Raw genomic sequence first — 19,350 nt, 5'->3', positions numbered from 1 at the left:
ATAACAGGCTGAGATCCTGAAAATGGAAGCTCACTCTCATCTGATATTATACATTTGATTTCCTGTATTTTGTGTTGCTTTGATATCTTAGGGATTTGCCATTCTTGAACAGATGACCCTTTCTGGAGCTAGATATTTTGTTAGGATAGTTTGTGTGGGAGCATATGTTTCATATATTGACCAGCCACTCCACAGTGCATATCTCATCCACAGCAGCTTCCTTCGTTATGTAGTTCCCCCACACCGAGATACTGTTTTGGTATCCCTATGGTGTTCCAGCACCAGACAGAGAGGTGTTATGTCTATAGTTCAGAGTCTACCGGATGCCTGAATGCTATGGACATTGAAAGAGTTTGCATGCCACAGATATAGCATTCAGTTAGTTTAAGGATTTTTGTATTAAACATGAGCAATACTTCCCAATGGCATCACTGTTGAGTTTGAGGGCATAGTTAATTTTGTCCGCTGATACTGCAATTTTGAACAGCCTTGGCCCTGTAGGCATTCATGATGACTGGGTCATGATGAATGGACATCAGGAGAAATACTGTGGTGATACTGCAAGAGGAGAATAATACATACATATATCCTCCAATAAAGTATTTGTTCGAACTACCTAGCATGCTCTATCTCAGGTCTTATTGGGTAACATTCCACACCTAGGTTAAGAGATATAAAAGTGTTTAAAATCTACATATTTATCATAGAATAATGATTCCAATCTTCCTCGAGCTAGAGTGACTCGATATCTAGCTTTGAGGTCAACCTCAGAATTGCCAATATTGAGTGAATTATGGTACAATTCTGTTTTTAAAAACAAGAAATGCCATTAATCAGGCTTTGAGATTGTGTGAAAGAAGGGGTTTGTGGTATATAGTATATGAACACTTGGATTATTATTCTATTGTGGATGTTATTGAAGGTGTTTTATTTCTCTCTGCTTCTTGACCAGTCAAAGAACTCTTTTATCTTTTCACATCTTTTTAAAAGATTTATTTACTTTTATGAATGTGTTTACCATATTAATGTTTTACCTACATACTTACATGTTTGCCTACACTCATGTATATGAACCATGTTGTATCCCCTGAAACTAGAGTTACAAAAGTTGTGAGCTACTATATGGTACTGAGAATGGGACCCTGGTCTAGAGCAACAAACTCTTAATCGCCAAGTCATCTCTCCAGCCCTGTTAATTTAAATCTTCAGTGAGAGAAGAATAGAACATGGATCAACATTCAACCAGTTGCTTACAGCACATCTCTCTCTATTACTGAAGAAATAGGCTGTCCCTATGTCGGTTAAAATCATAAATATTAGTGCATAAAAGACAAGTGCTCTTAGCAAACATTCCTTGGTAATCCATAAGAAACCTCTTCAGTTATATATGCGTGCATGGCACCTTGTTTTTATTATTCCTACTGAAAGTACTTCATGGAAAAGCAAGTTCACTGAAATATTACAATTATTTATTTTAATTCCAACAGGAATTCTGAAACACTAACAGGTTCTTCAAGGTTCAAAACTTTTCTGCCCTATGATTCACATAGGCAGGTGATTATTAGCCCTTATCAAATGTGTGATGGGTAGAAAGAGATAAGTGAATAAAACCTGATTTTCTACCTCTGTAAGCATTGTTAACTGCCTTATAATATTTCCATAACACAACAACTGCTTAAGAGAAGCCATACTTTTCAGTAGGGATGGCTCTGAATCAAGTTCTGAAATTTCCTCCCCACTCTCCACCTCACCCCTAGGGATTTTTTTTTTTTTTACTTTGATCCATAAGCTGACAGGATTAGGTTTAAACAAATACTCTTGGATGAATGTCTATGTCTTATGTTACTTTAGAAGAATTGCCCTGTAATATGCTGTGGGTAAGTCTGTTCAAGTGATTGTACTTTGACTCCTCCCCTTAATGGCTGATCTTGGAATTTACTTTTCTACCAGTCATTTACTTTACTCTGTATTACAAACAAATTAAGTACACAGTCCCATCCTTATGGGTCTGAGGATTCGGGTATGGAAGAGACAACAGAATGAAGAATTGAAATAGCATTCGACTTATGGCCCCCTAAGGGAAGCACGATGTTCTCTGTGAGCAATGAGATCCTGGTCAGGCCCTGAAATGAGCAGACTTGGGACTTGAAGAATAATAGAGAATAAAGCAAGTAAAGAAACAGGGATGTAGTTTCTATGCAAGACTAATGAAAAATGGCTTAGAGGCAGAGAAGGCCAAGAGATATTTGGAGAGCCACTTGCAGGTCTGGAGTTTAGGAAGATGGAAGATGTAATGCAAATGAGTATTGGCTGTAGAATATGTTTTGGAGAAAGCTAAAATGTCTTCAGTCAATAAGAGTCATAAGACTTTTTCCTGTTTGTTTTGTTTTGTTTTTGGTCATAAGGCTTTTTAAACAGTACAATGATATGTTATAATTTGTGATTTAGGAAATCCATTCTTGCTGCAGAATGGAGGGAGGGGGCAGGGTGTATATGACTGAGCATGATACGAGCAACAATTGAATGGTTTCAATAAAGAAGAAATGGTGAAATCGTTGATTAATTCAAGATAATATGAGGGGAGTTAGGGCTGTAATATATATAGGTGGACATAGAATTTGTTATAGGTGATCACCTTTTTGGTGCAGGAAGTGAGAAAAAAAGAATCAAAGACAGCTTTTACATTTTTATCTAATTTTCATATAAAAAACTGAATCTAACCATTGATATGGATTCATAAGATTTGGACCTAACTTGTGAGGAAATGAAAGCATTTTCAGCAGTTTGAAATCTATCCAACAGTTGAAGCTAGAACCACGAGAGGATCCTGAGCTCAGCAACAAATATTTGGGGAATTTCAACAACAGGGAATCCAGGAACAGGAAGGAGGGAAACCAGAGAGGGCCGTAGAGATGGACAATGATGCAGTGTGGGGTGGTATATTGAAGGACATAAAGAAAATGAGGTCTCAAAAAGAACTGAGAGCCATATGCTAAGAAGGTGGAGGAATACCAAGAGAATATGATGTCCTTGAAACTAAGGATAGAACAAAATTGTCAAAACACTGCTGTGAGGGCAAATAAGATGAGAACTGAAAGGGGCCCCGGGATATTTTAAGATAGATTCATTTTTTATTTAGATAAGGAATGTAGTCATTACATAAGCAGCATGAATATATGGTAGATATGTATAATTATGTATATAATTTGTCACCCAAAATCCCATCACCCTGGATAACTACTGTTTAAATTTGATACATCTTCCCAGACTTTTTCTATATGCAAATGTAGGCTCTGCGTCAAAATATATATCTATATATAACAAAATGAGTTCATACTGTAAAAATATGGAAAGCTGCATGAATTTGCCTATCATCCCCACCTAGGGATCAGGATAATCTACACAGCGATCTGATTTTAGTATATGAGCTGTCACATCATATTGGGCTCATGGAATCAAGCAGGCAGGGTGTCGTTTGTAACTTCACAAGGCTAATTTTGTTGGAATGGAGGGCAGTTGCCTGATTGTGGTGGGCTGGAATATGAGCAGGCACTGAGGAAAAGGAACAGGGATTACACTAGCTCAGGAGGCAGGCTACGAAGAGAGGGGACTAGAAAGAAGAGGATGTGTGTGTGGGGGGGTGTGGGTGTGTGTGTGTGCTTGTGCGCGCGCACATGCACATGCAAGAGAGCTTGCTCACATTTTAGTCTTTTGCTCTGATAAGACTTGTCCTCTGATTGGAAAGATCTAGCAAAAGACTAAAGAGATAGGGAAGAAGATATGTCTATGAAGTGATGTTATAGTTAAGAAAGGACCAATTGTAGAAACGAAGAAATAAGTCCCATCTTGCAAGGGACAATTGTGCTGCAGGTAAGGATAGAAACACAAGCTGATAATTCTGCAGATGTGTCCTTTGAGGTGACTCTGGTCCCCTAAGAGTGAAGACATGATACCCATTTGTACTGTGTTACCTGTTGAAGATTTTTGACGTTGTATGAAACTACGGCCTTCTGTATTTGAGCTGCTTTATCATGTTTCCCCTTATATAATTAAGGAAATAGCAGGAGACTGGGGCTAGGAAAGTCTAGCCTTCTCTAGGGGTCAGAGAGAGAGCTCAGTGAGGAAGAATTCTTCCTGGTCTTGGAGAGTCCCAGGACTCAGTTTCTAGTATTCTCGTAGTGGCTCACAAGCATACGTAACTCCACTTCCACGGAATCTGCTTCCCTATCCAGGATACTGCAGGAACCATCCACAATGGTGCACATAAAGGCAGACAAACAATCATAAACATAAAATAAAAAAGTTTATCCTATCTTAACAAGGTAAAAGCTTAGAAATACTAAATAAAACTTGAGTTAATTTAAGCAACTTTGAGTGTTTTAGTATCACCTATTTTGAGAAGCTTATGGGAGCAGTCTAGTTTCTTCCCCTATGACTTACTTTCTGACAAGAAGTTTTGGAATATTTTGAGAAATGTACTGGAAAGATATACATTTTGAACAAATTTGGATCAAATTCTATTAAACTTCAGATAAGTGACTCAAAACCCTTGAGTTTTAGATCTGGTTGTTGCAACTGGGGTCCTGTCACATTGGCCTTGCAGGATGAAAATACCACATGAGGTAGAACTTGAGAAGTGTCGGTGCGGAGGTTGCTCAGGGGAGAGCAAAGCACCTGCTAGTTCCCCTGAATTGCTGACTTGTGTCCGTGTCACCCAGGGAGATCCTTGACGCCTGTTCAACTCTATCTTAGCACATCAGGATATGATGACAACATGTGCAACTATTAGAAAGGCTAATCAACTTTGTCAATAATGAGCAGCCGTCAGCGTAATCTCTGTGACTGCAGAGCATAATAAATATTGTGAATGTATTGGGAACCGTTAACTACCTCAAAATGCACAGCCACAACAGACTCTAACATTTCCTAAATGTGGCGGAACAGATCTCGTTCTGTATTTACAGAAGCAGATCTCCTGAGGCAGTTTTAGGTTCGTACACAATAAAATAAATGCTGCAGATGACCAGAAGGTAACTTACATTATGGTTTGTTTCTCTTTTAAACACAAGGCTCTCAAGATTAATAAGGCAATTTAGCAGTGAGCATACATGGTAGCACTGCTGGTGCTGAAATATCAATCCTCACAGTAAAAGGCTGCTAAACAAATATAATTGCTATAATGTGTTGTGACCTTTCCAATGCTGTCAATCAATGGGAAGGGTCAATGCTGGCCCTGTGCAGGAAAACTAGTCGCCATTTGTTATAGCTGCCATTGTATAGAGAAGTGCTATGTGTTTATATTCAGCTCAGCAAACAGCTACTTTAGGTCAGGCTAAACTGCGCGAAGCATGAGTATTAGGCTTCAATTTTATTCCTATGAGTTTCTGCAACCCAAATCCTTATTAAGTCACCAACACATTTGTGAGTTTAACTTTGACTTTTAAAATACAATATGATAATCTACTTGGGCTTGCTTCAAAATGCAAGGTATTATGTATGAATGAAGCATTCTCATAACCACTTTGCTGTTCAATATAGGTCTAAATTAAATAGCTTCATTTTTCTATATATTATATTATTATTACTGTGGGCTTTAACCTTTTTTTTTTCCAGAAGCTACTTGAAGGACTTTTCTTATAATACTACCTCTTTGTTTTTGAACATTTTCGTGACTTGAACCCAAAGAAGTATTCATTGTATGTCCATCACTTTGTTACCCAGTACATACTACACAGTTCCAGAAAGTTGTTCAAAAGGTGGATGTGACTTTGATTGACTGTGTTTGCCTCTTTGGATGAGCATCTCCTCAGATGACTGTTCCTAGACATGCTCTCTCTATGAAATCCCACCTCTTGAGTAGAACCTGATTTTTACCGTCACATTAATTGTTTTTCCTCTTACTGAGATAAGATATCTAATGAGATGAACGTAAAGAAGAAAGAACAGAAAGGTGAGGTGTCTGCATACATTGCAATTAGAGCCAGGAAGTAAAGAGCAATAAAGGCCAGTGCTCAGCTGGCATCTTTCTTTTTGTTCAGGCTAGGGCTCCTGCACAGGAAGTGGTGCCAGTCACATGCAGGGTCATCGTCCCCCCTCAACTCAACCTCTTAAGGAACTCCCTTATCACAGACATCCTCATAGTTTGACTACGAGGTAATTCTAAATCCTCTTGAAGTGACATGGAATATGAACCATCAAAACACCTGTTGATACCAAATCTCATCCAAAACTATGTGAAGATAATTCACCTAGATGTTTCTAGTAGCTTCTTGTAGGACTTTGTTTGCCTTGGGTATTTAATCCCTATCTTCCAAATGTATAATGAATAGACAAAGGAAATAAGTAAGTTTCTGAAAGTGTTTTATTTAAGTGATTTTGTTTGTTTTGTTTCAGTGTTTGGTTATTTGAGGCAGGGTTCCTCTGTGTAGTCTTGGCTTTCCTGGACTTGATTTGTAGATTAGGCTGGTGCTCTCAAACTCACAATGATCTGCCTCCCTGAGTGCTGGGACTAAAGGGTTGTGCCACCATGTTTTATATGGCTGGACTTGTTTGCTTAGCATAAGAAGCCATATGAGGTTGAAAATCTTATTTATTCATCAATGTATTTGGTATTTATTGTACAAGTGATATCTAAATTATACTACTGAGTCAAATATTTAACTGTTATTCCCAAGTGTGGACTTGCTTTTATGTGTTTGCAAGTGTGTGCCCAGTGCTCGCACACGTACCACACACATGCAGTATTGACTGACTCCAAGACTAAACTTATTGGGGCCAAAAAAATGACCAACGCTGTGCTTGTCAGGGTAAAGGAGAAGAAACTGTCCCAGGTGAAACCAAAGGCAACAAGGGCAGTTTTGAAAATATTCTCCTGTATTCTAAAAAAAAAAAAAAAAAAAAAATGAATGTGGAGATTAGGATATATAATTGCTCTACATGGAATTCTAATTTATGGGAGAGTAGAGGGACAGAGAGTAGGTTAATGTCTAAAGAAGTTATGCTCTGATTAATTTATTCAAAGTTACCTTTGAACCTTAAATATAATTCTACACAGTATGTTATCTAGAATGCTAACAACTCTGGCTTTTGGTTGTGTCATCTATCACCCAGAACTGATCTGCATGGTAAGGATCACGTTAACTTTTAGTCAGTCAGCTTGGTTTATGAATTTCCATCCCATGTTGTATGTTGGAAGCTTAACACCTCAGAGGGAAGTGGATGCTACTATCTCTATTTCAAGTGCATTTCTAGACAAATGGGAAGAAAACCATAACACAGAAAGAGATTTTGATGCTTCTTCCAATATTACTACAAATGGCAATATTTTCAACACCACCAGAAACCAGAAAATTAAGTATACTGACAGAAGAACTCACTTTCAGTTTCAAATTACTGACCATTTATCAGGTTACTCAGAGGTTGTAGGGTTCTATTATGTTGGTGCATTGTTTCACTATATGCAATACACTATTCTAATTCTAAAACCCCATTAAGTGTGGGCATCCAGTGAGCTCACTGATGGGCGTGGGACGTGAGGCCTCCAGGCCTGGCCCGGCTCTGCCTGGTGCACCTGCTGCTCACGGGAACTTGACGGTGCACATGCCCTCCGCCCCCCATAGCATGGCGACCTCCTCTCAATATTATCAGCTGCTGAGTGACACCCAGGGAACTAGAAATAGCCAGGTGCCTCAGAGTAAATATGCAGAGCTGCTGGCTATCAGTTTGGGAAAGAGATCAAACTCACTTATGACGGGAGCAAGAGCGCCATGGAGAGACTCATGTCGGAAGCCTGGTTCAGGAGTGTTTGGCTGAAAGGGAAAGCCTGGCCCAGTCTGAAGGCCCATTGTGCTACCACATGGAGACGAGAAGCATTGCTCAAAATGGCAGTACTTTTTCTACCTCAGTGATTAAACTCTGAACCCACACTCAAAAGATTGGGAAGACATTTTACAGTTATTGACGATGGATGTGCATTTTAAGTAGTTAGGAATGACCCAGCTTTTTCCAAGCATTTGAAAGATGTTTGTGAAGCCACTTCATGGCAAGCTATTGTTTGTCCCCAAATACCAATGTCCCTTTTAATCTCCCGTTGAACTCATGTTCCATTTGCATCGCCCAAGTTGACTTCTTTCCACGAGCTCCCCTGCCTCTGAGGACTTTAGTGCAAACCACAGATCGTTTGCTTAACAGCTGGCCCGCCTGAGCACAGCATAGACCCTGCTTCACCAAGCTTCCCTGCTTAAGGATGTGCATGACTGAGTGCTCAGAAGTTGATCTTAAAAATGCACAGGTTATAAATACAGAGGGAAGACCAATCTATCCAACCTACCAAGTGCCCTGCAAAATGTCCACCCTGAGACTGTAGATCTCAGTTCCATGTTTACTGTGAGCCGATCACAATGTCTAGAAGAAAACGATGGAAACTGTTGCATCTTTCTATTTATGACATAATGAAGTTTATTTTCATTTAAAAAAAGCTATTGAAGCAAGATAAAGGCACAGATATTTCTTTTTAATCATCAAGCTCTAGTTTACAAATTATTAGTCTCGTCTTGTCAACTAAAGGCTGGAGAGTGTGTACCTTCCGTCTGGTATTTTCTCACAGTGAAACTTTACCTCAAGAGAAGAGGAGGAGGCACCAAGGAAGATATATAATTCAATTCCTTTTCTTTGTGTTTTGTCATAAGTCATCAAGGCATTGCTTGGCATCATTTAAGCTTTGACATGAAGTGTTATTATATAGATTTTGAAGTTACTGAGTGTTACTTTTGCTGTGCAGAGTTCTTTTGAGCACTTTGTTAAAATGTATGGCTTTGCCATCAGCAGATGACCTGCACATACTTAGCTATCTGGGGTGAGGGTTACTCCTGCCTTTAGCAGTAGCAGTTTACCTGCCTCTCTTCCCTGCAACAAAGCAAAGAATACTTGGAAATTGTATACTATTTTAATTTTGAATAGACATGGTGACAGATCCTATAATTGCAGCAGCCACTTGCGTCTCAGGTCACCTTTCAGTTCACTGATCCAGAGCTCTAAATGGTTATTATGTAGAAGAGGACCCCGATGGTTATTATGCACTGTATTTGTCAAGTAAGGAAACATGTTTAAAATGAGCAGAGGTTGTGGAAGAAAGGAAGCAAAATGTCCCTATAATATGTTAGATTTGACCATCTCCAGCTCAGGACACCATCAGGAAAAATGTCAGGCAGTCTCCCTCTCTTGCTTCCATTCAGACATACTGTCCCAGGTGACCTCTGTGGGTCAGCATAGGCTTTATTGCTTTGGCATCAGCTATGATGAAAAAAACTTTTGCAAACGATACTTCAGTATGAAAAGTTCTTCCTTCATTAACAAATTGGAACTACTACAATATTCTAGATAATATAATTAGAAAACCCTTGTCTGGAAGCTTGACATAAGTGCAAAATTGTCAGACCCAGCTAACTGTAGTGAGTCACAGGTACTCTCTATGAGTCTTAACAGTCTGTGTATAAATGTTCCCTCAGGTGAGTTTTCATGAAAATAAAAAATTTGAAAACTATTTGTGTCCATTTACTCTCATGTCAGTGAATTTGTGCCACAGACCTGGTCCTTTCCAGGAGCCTAAATTTGTTATCTCTTATTGTCCGAGGTCAGAGGCTCAGGTGGATGTCACTGGAATCTCTTCTCGGGAACTTCACAGCCTCAGAACACTACAAGATATCAAGGCATTGTTGACAACAGAAGACAGAATGGATAGATAGGCAGCTCAAGGCAGACACCCCAAAATGCCCTTGGTTCTCTGGTCAGGAATATGAGAAGGGAGCTCTTACCTCCTCACTGAGCACCCTGCCTGAAGGCTATAAATGATGCTGGGAAGTAAAATTCCAGTCCAGACCTTCACCCCTTCTGTGAACAGATCTGGAACTGGACCTCTTAGACTTCCTTTTAAGTTGAGTTATATCTGCACCCAACTTCAACCCATCTTCTAAACTATATGAGGGTTACTTCTTCAGAGTGGAGAATGCTACAGTAAAGAATGGAACCTATCAATAGGCAAGGACAAGCCAGTGTCTGCTTCCTTCAGAGTTAATCCAGTGGAGCAGGTCAGTCACCTGTGGAAGGGACCACTGTCAGGAAAGCAGGTCCACCTTAAACTATGCTAAAGATATGGGAAGAAAGTTGAAGAGATGGCTCAGTGAGGAAGAGCACTGGCTGCTCTTCTGCAGGATGCAGGTTTAATTCTCAGAATGTAGGGGATAGCTCATACCACCTGTAACTCCAGTTTTAAGCCCCTATCTGGCCCCAGTGGGCATAAGAAGGCATGTGGCAAACAGCCATACATGCAGGCAAACACCCATATGCAAATAAATAATCAGCTCTTTAATGAAATAATGTAATATTCCTCTCCAGAATAACCCCCCTAGCCCCAGTTTTGTATATACCATGAGCCACATCTGAATCTCTATAACCTTGTGAGTCCTGACACAGGAATGGCTAGCTTTTCCATTTTCATTTCATCTTTTTTATTTTTTTTTAACAAATATTGGACAAAGCCTAAACATTCTGTGGTTTTAGTAGTTTGGATTTTTCAGTGTACCTCTATAGCTTCCTTTCCCAGTGTCCATTGGTGTCTGTCATGTGTCTGATCTCCACATTGACTTACCTCAAAAGCTATCAGAATATTTTTGTTTGGGGTTTTATTTCCTCCTCCTCCTCCTCCTCCTCCTGCTCCTCCTCCTCCTCCTGCTCCTCCTCATCCTGCTGCTCCTCCTCCTCCTGCTCCTCTTCCTTCTGCTCCTCCTGCTCCTCCCCTTCCTCCTCCTTCTTGTCTTCTCTTCTCCATTGACCTTCTCTAAGCAGGTGCCAAGATTTACAACTTGTCTGCTGCTGTGGTTTTTGTTTGTTTGTTGTTTTTAATGCTAATAAATTTGCACTCAAGCTTCTTGAGTTTATTATTAAATTCATTTATTAATGAGACTAAGAAACCATGAAGTGACCCCTCTTTCTCCTGTGATATCTGGCAGGTGTGAAGGAACCCCCCATGTCTTTCTAGTGACACCTGGTACAGTGCAAGTCAGCAGCTCTAGACTTTTATCTAGGGCCATATAGCAGGCTCAGGAGCATAGACTGCAAAAATCAAGACACAGTTTAAATTTTACAGCCATGAGCTACTTCTTTAACTGTGCTATGCCACAGTTTTCCTATTGTGAGGTAGTAATACTGATGTCTCATTAACTTCTATGGGACTTTGTGTATACTAACCTATATGTTACATTTTCTACTTTAAGTTATATGACACATTCGCTACATTATGCTATGTGATGCACTCTCCAGCATTGCTTCTGGGGAATATCGGAAACTTTGGGAGGTATTCTCTTAGATCTCTTTCCATGTTGCAATAAAGTCTGAGTTTTCAGGTTTGTGTTTTGCAAAATTTCCAGTTTCCCTTATATCCCAGCACACATCTAGATGAATAGAGCGAGATTACTATAATTATTACAAAAAAAAATACATCACTTTTGCATCTTCATTGATTTTTCAAAACAAATCCATTCTCAACAAAATGTCACTATTCTTGTTTACCAGGTGATAGACAGAAGCTTAAATCAATAAACTGACTTTGCCAACTATGTGTGAAGGTAGCTATCTGTCTAATAAGCATGGGTATTGTTAGTCTTTATTTTCATTTGCGTTTACACATCCGCAGATGCTAGCCTGTCCTATAAAAGTTCTTGTGGAATTCACTGGTAGCATTGGTGATGTCATAGAAGTCTTGATCTGAAGCTGAAGCTGCAGCCATATAGATGGAAAGCAAGTTAGGGCAGCCACTTAGGTAGTTAGAAAGCAGCATGATGGCTTAAAGAACAGTAGAATCAAGCAAGGGGGTGAAGCAGGGGATCAAAGGCAATTTCCTGTTAAAGGGGATATCTATAAGAAGTGATACAGATCATTATTAACCTATTGGACACTTGAAATTGGACACTGGAGCAGCTAATTTTGAGATGGATTTTACTTCTCAAGACTCCATCCATGGAAATAAGGCACTTGACCCTTGATGCCAACAAGGAACTCTTCTTCTGCGTTTGCTGCTGCTTTTTAAAAAAGATTTATCTTTCTATAGAGAGTGACAAAGGACTGCTGACTCAAGCCTCTTCTTAACCACTGTAGATACTCCAAAGTTATCAAAAAGATTACCAGACAGGCTATGTGTCCACCATTTATGGATATATATAAATCGATATTTTTTGAGAAGAATAATCTCAGATATTATAGGTTGCTTGAAGCTCTTTCTTGGGTTGTAAAAGTCTAATGTAAGAAGGAAGGAAACATTGTTTTCTGTCTTATTATTCACTTTCTAAACATTTCAGTGCTTATATTCGGAGTATATGCTTCTATTTTACAGAAGGGAAATTCTTAGGCAAATACATACATTGAAGATATTGTCCCCAACATACTACTCTACTATTCCTTGCTCTTCACCCCCTCCTAATTATTCCCCTTTTCCCTTTAGACAGATTCATGTCCTATACGCATGCATGGTTTTTATGTATCTATGTAAAACTTAGCAGGCACACATGAAAGAAATTGTACAATATCTGCTACTGTTCTCATTGTGTATTGAAGTCTCCTTGTTAAGTAAAATAAGAATCCTTTCCATTTAAATCAATAAGAAACAAAATTACTTCCTAGGCACTCCTTCATTGTCATAATAAACTGTGTTAATTGTGGGATGGAGCCTGGAAAGATGAAGGTGGCTGAGGCTACAGACTTGATGTTTTCTTTTGTGTTTGCATAAAGATGGTTGACTTGAACCCAGGCATACCATGCTGTGCTCTAGCCTCCATCTTTTTGAGACTTGGTCTTACTAGATGCCCTTGGTTTGAATATATATTATGCTATTCCTTTTAGTGGTGAGACTGCATATTACATTTTGAGAAAATAATTACTATTAGTAAAAATAACTAATATTTCCAGAAATATTGGTATGTATCCTATCCCTTGAGGTATTTAATAGCGGCATTGTGAAATGCATGTGATTATGATTTTCACTTGAGAACTCTGAGGCCAAGACAAATGATTGAACATTATTCCCAAGCTGAATAGTTGAAAAGCTTTAATTCAAAAGTCTATGCAACATCATTGTGTAAGCAAGATAGTGGATAATCATCCATGACAGAGCCTTACTGATTTGTGATGGGTAAAAATAAGTGTCCTTTATCTCAATGCAGTGGTTTTTCTAAGGGTTATCTGACCAGGCTTCCTGTAGCTGGGCATGGCAGCTTGGCTCTAGGTACAACTTCCCTGGTCCTTCATCCTTGACTGTTATAGCAGAATGTAGCAGCACAAGGCGGGGGATGTGGGGTGTTCAAGCTAGGAAAGTATACTGTAGATAGATGGCATTGAAGTGATGACAGTATGAGTTCCACACTAGGAACCTGTGGTAGAAGGAAAAAAACCAATTCCTCAAAACATCTTCATTAAAAGCCACTGAGATTTGTGCTTAGCTATTGGGATGACCAATCATGATTGTCAACATGATGCAACCTGAAAGAGAGGGCCTCACCTGAAGAATTACCTCCATCAGGGCTGGACTATGGGTGAATTTTGGGGGCACTTTCTTGATAACTGATATATGAGGGCTTGGTCCATAATAAGCATTGCAATCCATAGAGAGGCAGACCTGGGTTATGTAAGTAGAGTAGCTGAGTTTGAGCTTGGAAGCCAGTCAGTAAGCTGAATTCTTCTGTTGTTTCTCCTTCAGGCTTTTGGCTTGAGTGTCTGATTTGGCTGCCTTTGATGATGGACTATAATCTGTAATCTCGCCCAAAACATTTTCTTCACAAAATGATGTTTTCCACAGCAACAGAAAAACAAAACCCGAACAGCTACTTTATAAATACTGAATGTCCCAGTAGGATAATGTCCTCAGCAGGAGTCAGACATAGTGAGTGTGTCATGGACCAGATGCCCAGTTGTCAATTCCTGTGTACTAACTATACTAACTTCTTGCAGGCATGTCTAAACCATGACCTCCAGGTCCCTTTTGCCCTAGATAAAGATGGCTCAACACTAAATCATAAACTTACTAGCTTAGGGAAGCAACATTTTTTATGTGCAATTTGATTACTTAATTATGCATTTCTCCAGGGAGTAACTTGTAGGTGACAGCAATGTCAAAAAGGTGCATGTGTGTGCTTAATTCTTCTTTTCTGTGTCTTCCTCTGTGCTCATTAGAACTCTAGAGGCAGAGTTCAGATGGTGAACCTAGAAAGCTGGGGGCATGATGACCAAAGTATAAGGACTTAAAAAAAAAAAAGGGATTGCCTGCAATTTCAACTGGCCACAGGCTTTCTCTTCAAGTGTTTCAGTGCAAGAAGCATAGATACTGTATAAAGGAATAGTACTCTGAATAGCAAGGCAGACACATTTCTTGTAGAAAACAGCAGGTTTCCAGGGTTACATCAGCCCCTACATTGATGATAATTTTTACCTTTACCAGAGGCTCAGTAGCTGGCTCTTTTGGTTCTCTTCAGAGGTGGTCCAAGAGAATCTCAAATAGCAACATGCTGGGGCAGCTCTGTCTCTACTTGCAAATACGGACAAATGGTGGGTTTTCTCTTCTTTGTTTTAACGTTATAGTAAATAGTGTAGTCATCTTGGCAGTGCTGAAGATACTCTGCAGAGATAGATACTCTTGTCCCTCCCATTGGCTACCAGACTAAGAGGCAGTGGACCTCAGGGAAGTTCTCCAGGACTGTCCTGCTGGGAGAAGCAGTAAGCTGAAACCTGGAGCCAGCCAGAGTTGGCGCTTGCCTCCTGAAAGAGATTTCACACAGTGTTGACAACTTGTCAAAAGAGCTTGTAGGCAAAATTGGAGACCAGACAATGTTGATGGGCAGGACCACATTTGGACCAGAAATATTTAGCTATGCCCACTTCTTGCCCTCATTTTAAAACCCGACGACTTTCATGTTCACAGACACAGATGGACCCAAGGTAGAGGTCTAGTGGCTTTTTGAGGACAGGTGTTTGATACCAGCTTGTTAGGACTACCAACGACAGGTTGTGACTCTAATCACTCCTGAAATGACAGCATGTTTGGGTAAGGCAGCATTCATGTTCCCTTTTAGTCAATTCATAACATGTAAAGGATTCTCAGTTTTGTGACTGAGTCTGACATGTTAGCAAGGAAACGATTCAGGTTTATCCCTAAGGGATAATTGAGTGATTTGATAATAAACTCTTATGTTTAGAATAAGATTATCTCTGTGACCTTCAGGACTGGGCTGTGACTAACTTGTATTCTTGGCTCATAGAAAACTTGGAGCTGTGCTCAGGAGCATTTCTCTTTTCTATTTGAAGCCAGATCAGTGGATCTGAGGTGACTGTGCCAGCATTTTTCATTCTCACCCCAGTGAGGGTTTTTTTTTTTTCTGTGTTACTTTATAAAGTTTTATATTGGAACATTCAGAAAGGACTCTGTGTGCCTTTCTTGATCTGCCAACTTATATAACTGGCATGCCCAACTTACAAATGAAATTCAATATCTAGTTTGTGTGGGTCAGGGGTGTTTATGTGAGGGTATGTGCACATGTTTCTATGTGTGCATATGCATGTGGAGGCTACAGAACAGCTTTGTCTGTTGTTTAGCTCAGGTGCTGTCCATCCTGCTTATTTATATTTTAAAGCTTTGTTATTCATATTCAAATGGGTGTGCAGGTACATTAGTTTAGATGTATCATTGCATGTGTAGGAGCCCATGGAGGCTGGAGGGCAGTGGATTTCTTGGAACTAGAGTTATAGGCTGTTGCAAGATGCTTGATGTAGGTCCTGGCAACTGAATTTTGTTCTTCTGCAAGAGCAATAAAGACTCAACCTCTAAGCCATCTCTCCACCTCTCCACACACATCTTGCTTTTTTGAGGCAGGGTCTCTCACTTTTACCTAGAGCTGACAAACTTAGCTGCATTGTCTGACCACCTTACAGACTGAGGCTGAAGTTCAGACAATGATGGGCAAAGGTGTGCTGGACCACACCTTGACCTGGACTGCTTAGCTGTGGCTATTCCTGGCCCTATATTTACACTTTAGTCTCACTGGATCTCTTTGTCCCTCTTGATAATGTTCCCACATTGATCAAATCACACTTTTCCTTTACTTTTTACTATTAACTTGTGTGTTTGATTGGCTTCTTGAGAACAGATGGCTGAACTTGGCTTCTTGTGGCACAGGCTATGACACCAAATTTGGTAACAATATCAGTGCAAGAAGAAAGTATCAAAACATATGCAGGAAAATTCTGGCATCCTTAACCCTCTACAGCAGGAGAAATCCCATGCCCAGCTGCAGAATTCCCAGCCTGTCAGCACTGCCTGTTGCAGTTGCTAGTGTGAATGGGGAAATTGTAAAGTGTCTGTAGGTTTCTGAGCACCAGCAGCATCCAAGTGCCAACTATTGTTGTTGTAAAGGAACGCAGTTCTAAATCTGTATACTTGGATCACTGTGCTCAGTTTATTTAGAACATGGCATTTGGAGAGAGATAAAATACCAGCATGCTGTGTCTTTGCCTTTTCTTATTTTCTTGAGCAAATTGGTTGGGTCTTTTTGCTGAACAATTAGCTAGCTGTAGTTATAGGTGGGAGGGCTGGTGAAAAAGTACTTTGTCACGGTGCCTATTGTTGTAGTCCTTCTTTGTATTGTTTATCTGAGTAGGAATAATTGAGCCTATTGATTTATAAGTATGGAATTGAGTGGTGACATTGATCCAAAAGAAGAGAGCAGCCATGAACAGTTTGATTTATGGTGATATTAAGGCAAATAATTCATATTCAGTTTCTACAATCTAAGGTCGCTTGTCTGGTGTTTAAATGTCAGAATATATTCACCAGTTTCTTGATGAGAAACACACCCCAGATGGAATGCATAATTTATTTTTTGAGGCCAGAGTCATAATTTGTGTCAACCTTGTGTAGACTATAGAGAAGGCTACCTTGGTTGTTCTTAGGGAGTGGGTTGGCTTACAAAGAGATAAATAGACTTCCCAGAAACTCATTCTGCAGGGTAAGTATGTAGCTGTGCTGAGTAGCTTGATTCTGGAGAAAGCTGCTAGTTTTCAGCCAGGAGTATTACATTTATATGATTCTGTTCCTATTTAAATGAAGGAAACTATTGCCCCAAGGCTTATGATATCCTAAGGTTTGATTTAAGATTAAAACAACCAAGTGGCCTTTTGTAATCCCTTGGGGTCATGCATCTGGTGATCATAAGAAATATCCTTTGGGTTACAGTTTTTCTTTGTCTCTGTACTAGCTATAATCTCATTTTCTCAGCTCTCCCAATTCTGTTTGTACTCCTGACAACATTTGTCACACCTAGACATAATTGTTCTCTGCCTTAGCTATCTTCAGTTTCAAAGCATAAGTTGCATGAGGTCAAGGTCCAAGCCTTTGTCTGCAGACAGCAGATGAGTACACACTAAACACAGAATGAATGGAATGTTTCTGTATCAGGGTCCTGAAATTTCTTGGATATGGGTTCAAGAGGACACTGAGACACATTGTCAAGTATAAAGAGTATATTATAAAAGATGTTCATGCCATGGACAAAGAGACATAGGAAAGAAATGGCAGGGTCTCTGAAGAGGGTTGAGGTCCCAGCACCAGAGACACATATAATGGTAGGGACCTTGGAAAAGAGAATTATAGCACATGAAACAGAAGCAAGGGCCCTTTTTATAGCGCCTGAAGGATGGAGGCGGTTCCAGAACAAGAGAGTGAAGCCAGGCTCAATGATTCCCAAGCGCAAGGAGGAAAAGGGGTGAGAAGTAGCATGTTTGACTTCCAACATCCCCTTTGATGTCATCTTCCTCTTCTAGGTACAGTAGTTAATCTTGTTTGTCACTGTGACATCTCTGGACAGAAGGAATCTCAATCGAGAACTTGTCCCTATCAGATAGATAGATCCCTGGTCACATCTTCGGGGCATTTTCTTGATTTTTAATTGGTGTGAGATACTCCAATCCACTGTGAGTGTTCCCATCCATAGGTAGGTGATCTTGGCCTAAATAAGAAACCTAGTGAAGAATTAAGCAGGAGCAAGCCAGTAAATGGTATTGCTCTATGGTTTCTCCTTCTAGGTCCTGCCTTGCATTTCCTACCTTGACTGTTCTTGATGGTGGATTATAACACGTAAGACGAAATAAACACTTTCCTCCCTAACTTGTCTTTGGTCATGACATTTATTTATGGCAATTGAAAGCAAACTAGAGTATGAGATGAGACACACAGTAACTGGAAGATTTTTAGGCAGAGGCTCATAGATGTGCCCAGAGTAGGCTATTTATGAGTATCTTTGAGTGAAGGTCTGCTGCAGATCTTGTGCCCTGATCTGTCTGTATTCTGGTTTGAGTTCTAACATTACATTCTTACAGATTCCAACTGTAGTATCCTAATACATACTGGAATGCTAAGGGATCTTCCAAAATATCTCTGCTCCAAGGAGTTCACAACAATCACCGATGGCTCTGGTTTTCCCATCTCTGATGATCTTCAATCATCTTCTAGGATTCGGAGTTAGTCTGTCTTTGAACTGCATAGTCATAGCATATGTCCATAAGCATTCTTTCTAATGGATGTCTTATGTTCCCACAGAGAGCATGACTTCTGCAACGTCACCTATCATTTTAAAATGGGATCCCAAAAGTTTGGAAATCCGGACACTCACAGTGGAAAGACTGTTGGAGCCGCTTGTGACACAGGTAAGGGGCTTGTTACTATGTATGTTTCCATGGTGACTTCCAGGATCCTCTTAAGACAGTAGAAGTCTTTAAGGAGGCTACATCATACCATCATGCTGATTGCTAAGTATATATCATTTCTTCAACTGTGGACTGCCTTGTTACCTTCTATGTTTTAAAGTAGCCTTTGCCAAATTTTCATGTGATGTAAAAAAAAATAAATTGGTGAGATAATTAAAGAGAGAGGCCTCGGTGAAGGGAGTGCCCATTTGCAACAATGGATCCAATGTCTAAAGGAACCATTCCTCTGTCACTTTGAGATGTAAATACATAGATAGGAAAAACTGTTGGATTTCCCTAGCAGTGAATACATATTTAATTCCTTTCCTCTGATTTACTGGGGCAAACTCCATCCAGTGATAACAGGGTGTTGCTTCATTTTTGTGTTGACACTTTTCCATTAGGTGACTGTCAAGAGCACAGAATGTCATCAGGATTTTAAGTGTTGAGAATCAATGTTTAGTATCTCATGAATCATGTCCTTCAGAATGTGAACCCTTAAGTTCCAGGAATATGAAAATGTGAACTTTTTTATGATGCATTTGCAGAGATTCATTATGCCACATGAAGCTT

The 19,350-nt window shown here is 39.8% G+C and overlaps 1 protein-coding gene across 2 annotated transcripts in view; it reads left to right on the top strand.

Annotated features, from left to right (window-relative positions):
* Positions 1-19,350, top strand: part of Ctnna2 (catenin alpha 2) — a 1,128,304-nt gene that overhangs the window by 104,385 nt on the left and 1,004,569 nt on the right. For both annotated transcript variants that reach the window (XM_051154752.1, XM_051154753.1), the window contains exon 2: positions 18,632-18,738. In XM_051154752.1, the coding sequence (XP_051010709.1) occupies positions 18,637-18,738 (102 nt within the window). In that variant the 5' untranslated portion in view covers positions 18,632-18,636. The remainder of the gene's footprint in view (positions 1-18,631; positions 18,739-19,350) is intronic.

Source organism: Acomys russatus, chromosome 13 (assembly GCF_903995435.1).
Source record: "Acomys russatus chromosome 13, mAcoRus1.1, whole genome shotgun sequence".
NCBI classification, from domain to species: domain Eukaryota; kingdom Metazoa; phylum Chordata; class Mammalia; order Rodentia; family Muridae; genus Acomys; species Acomys russatus.
The sequence above is the reverse complement of the archived record's forward strand: the minus strand, read 5'-3'. Positions and strand labels throughout refer to the sequence as shown.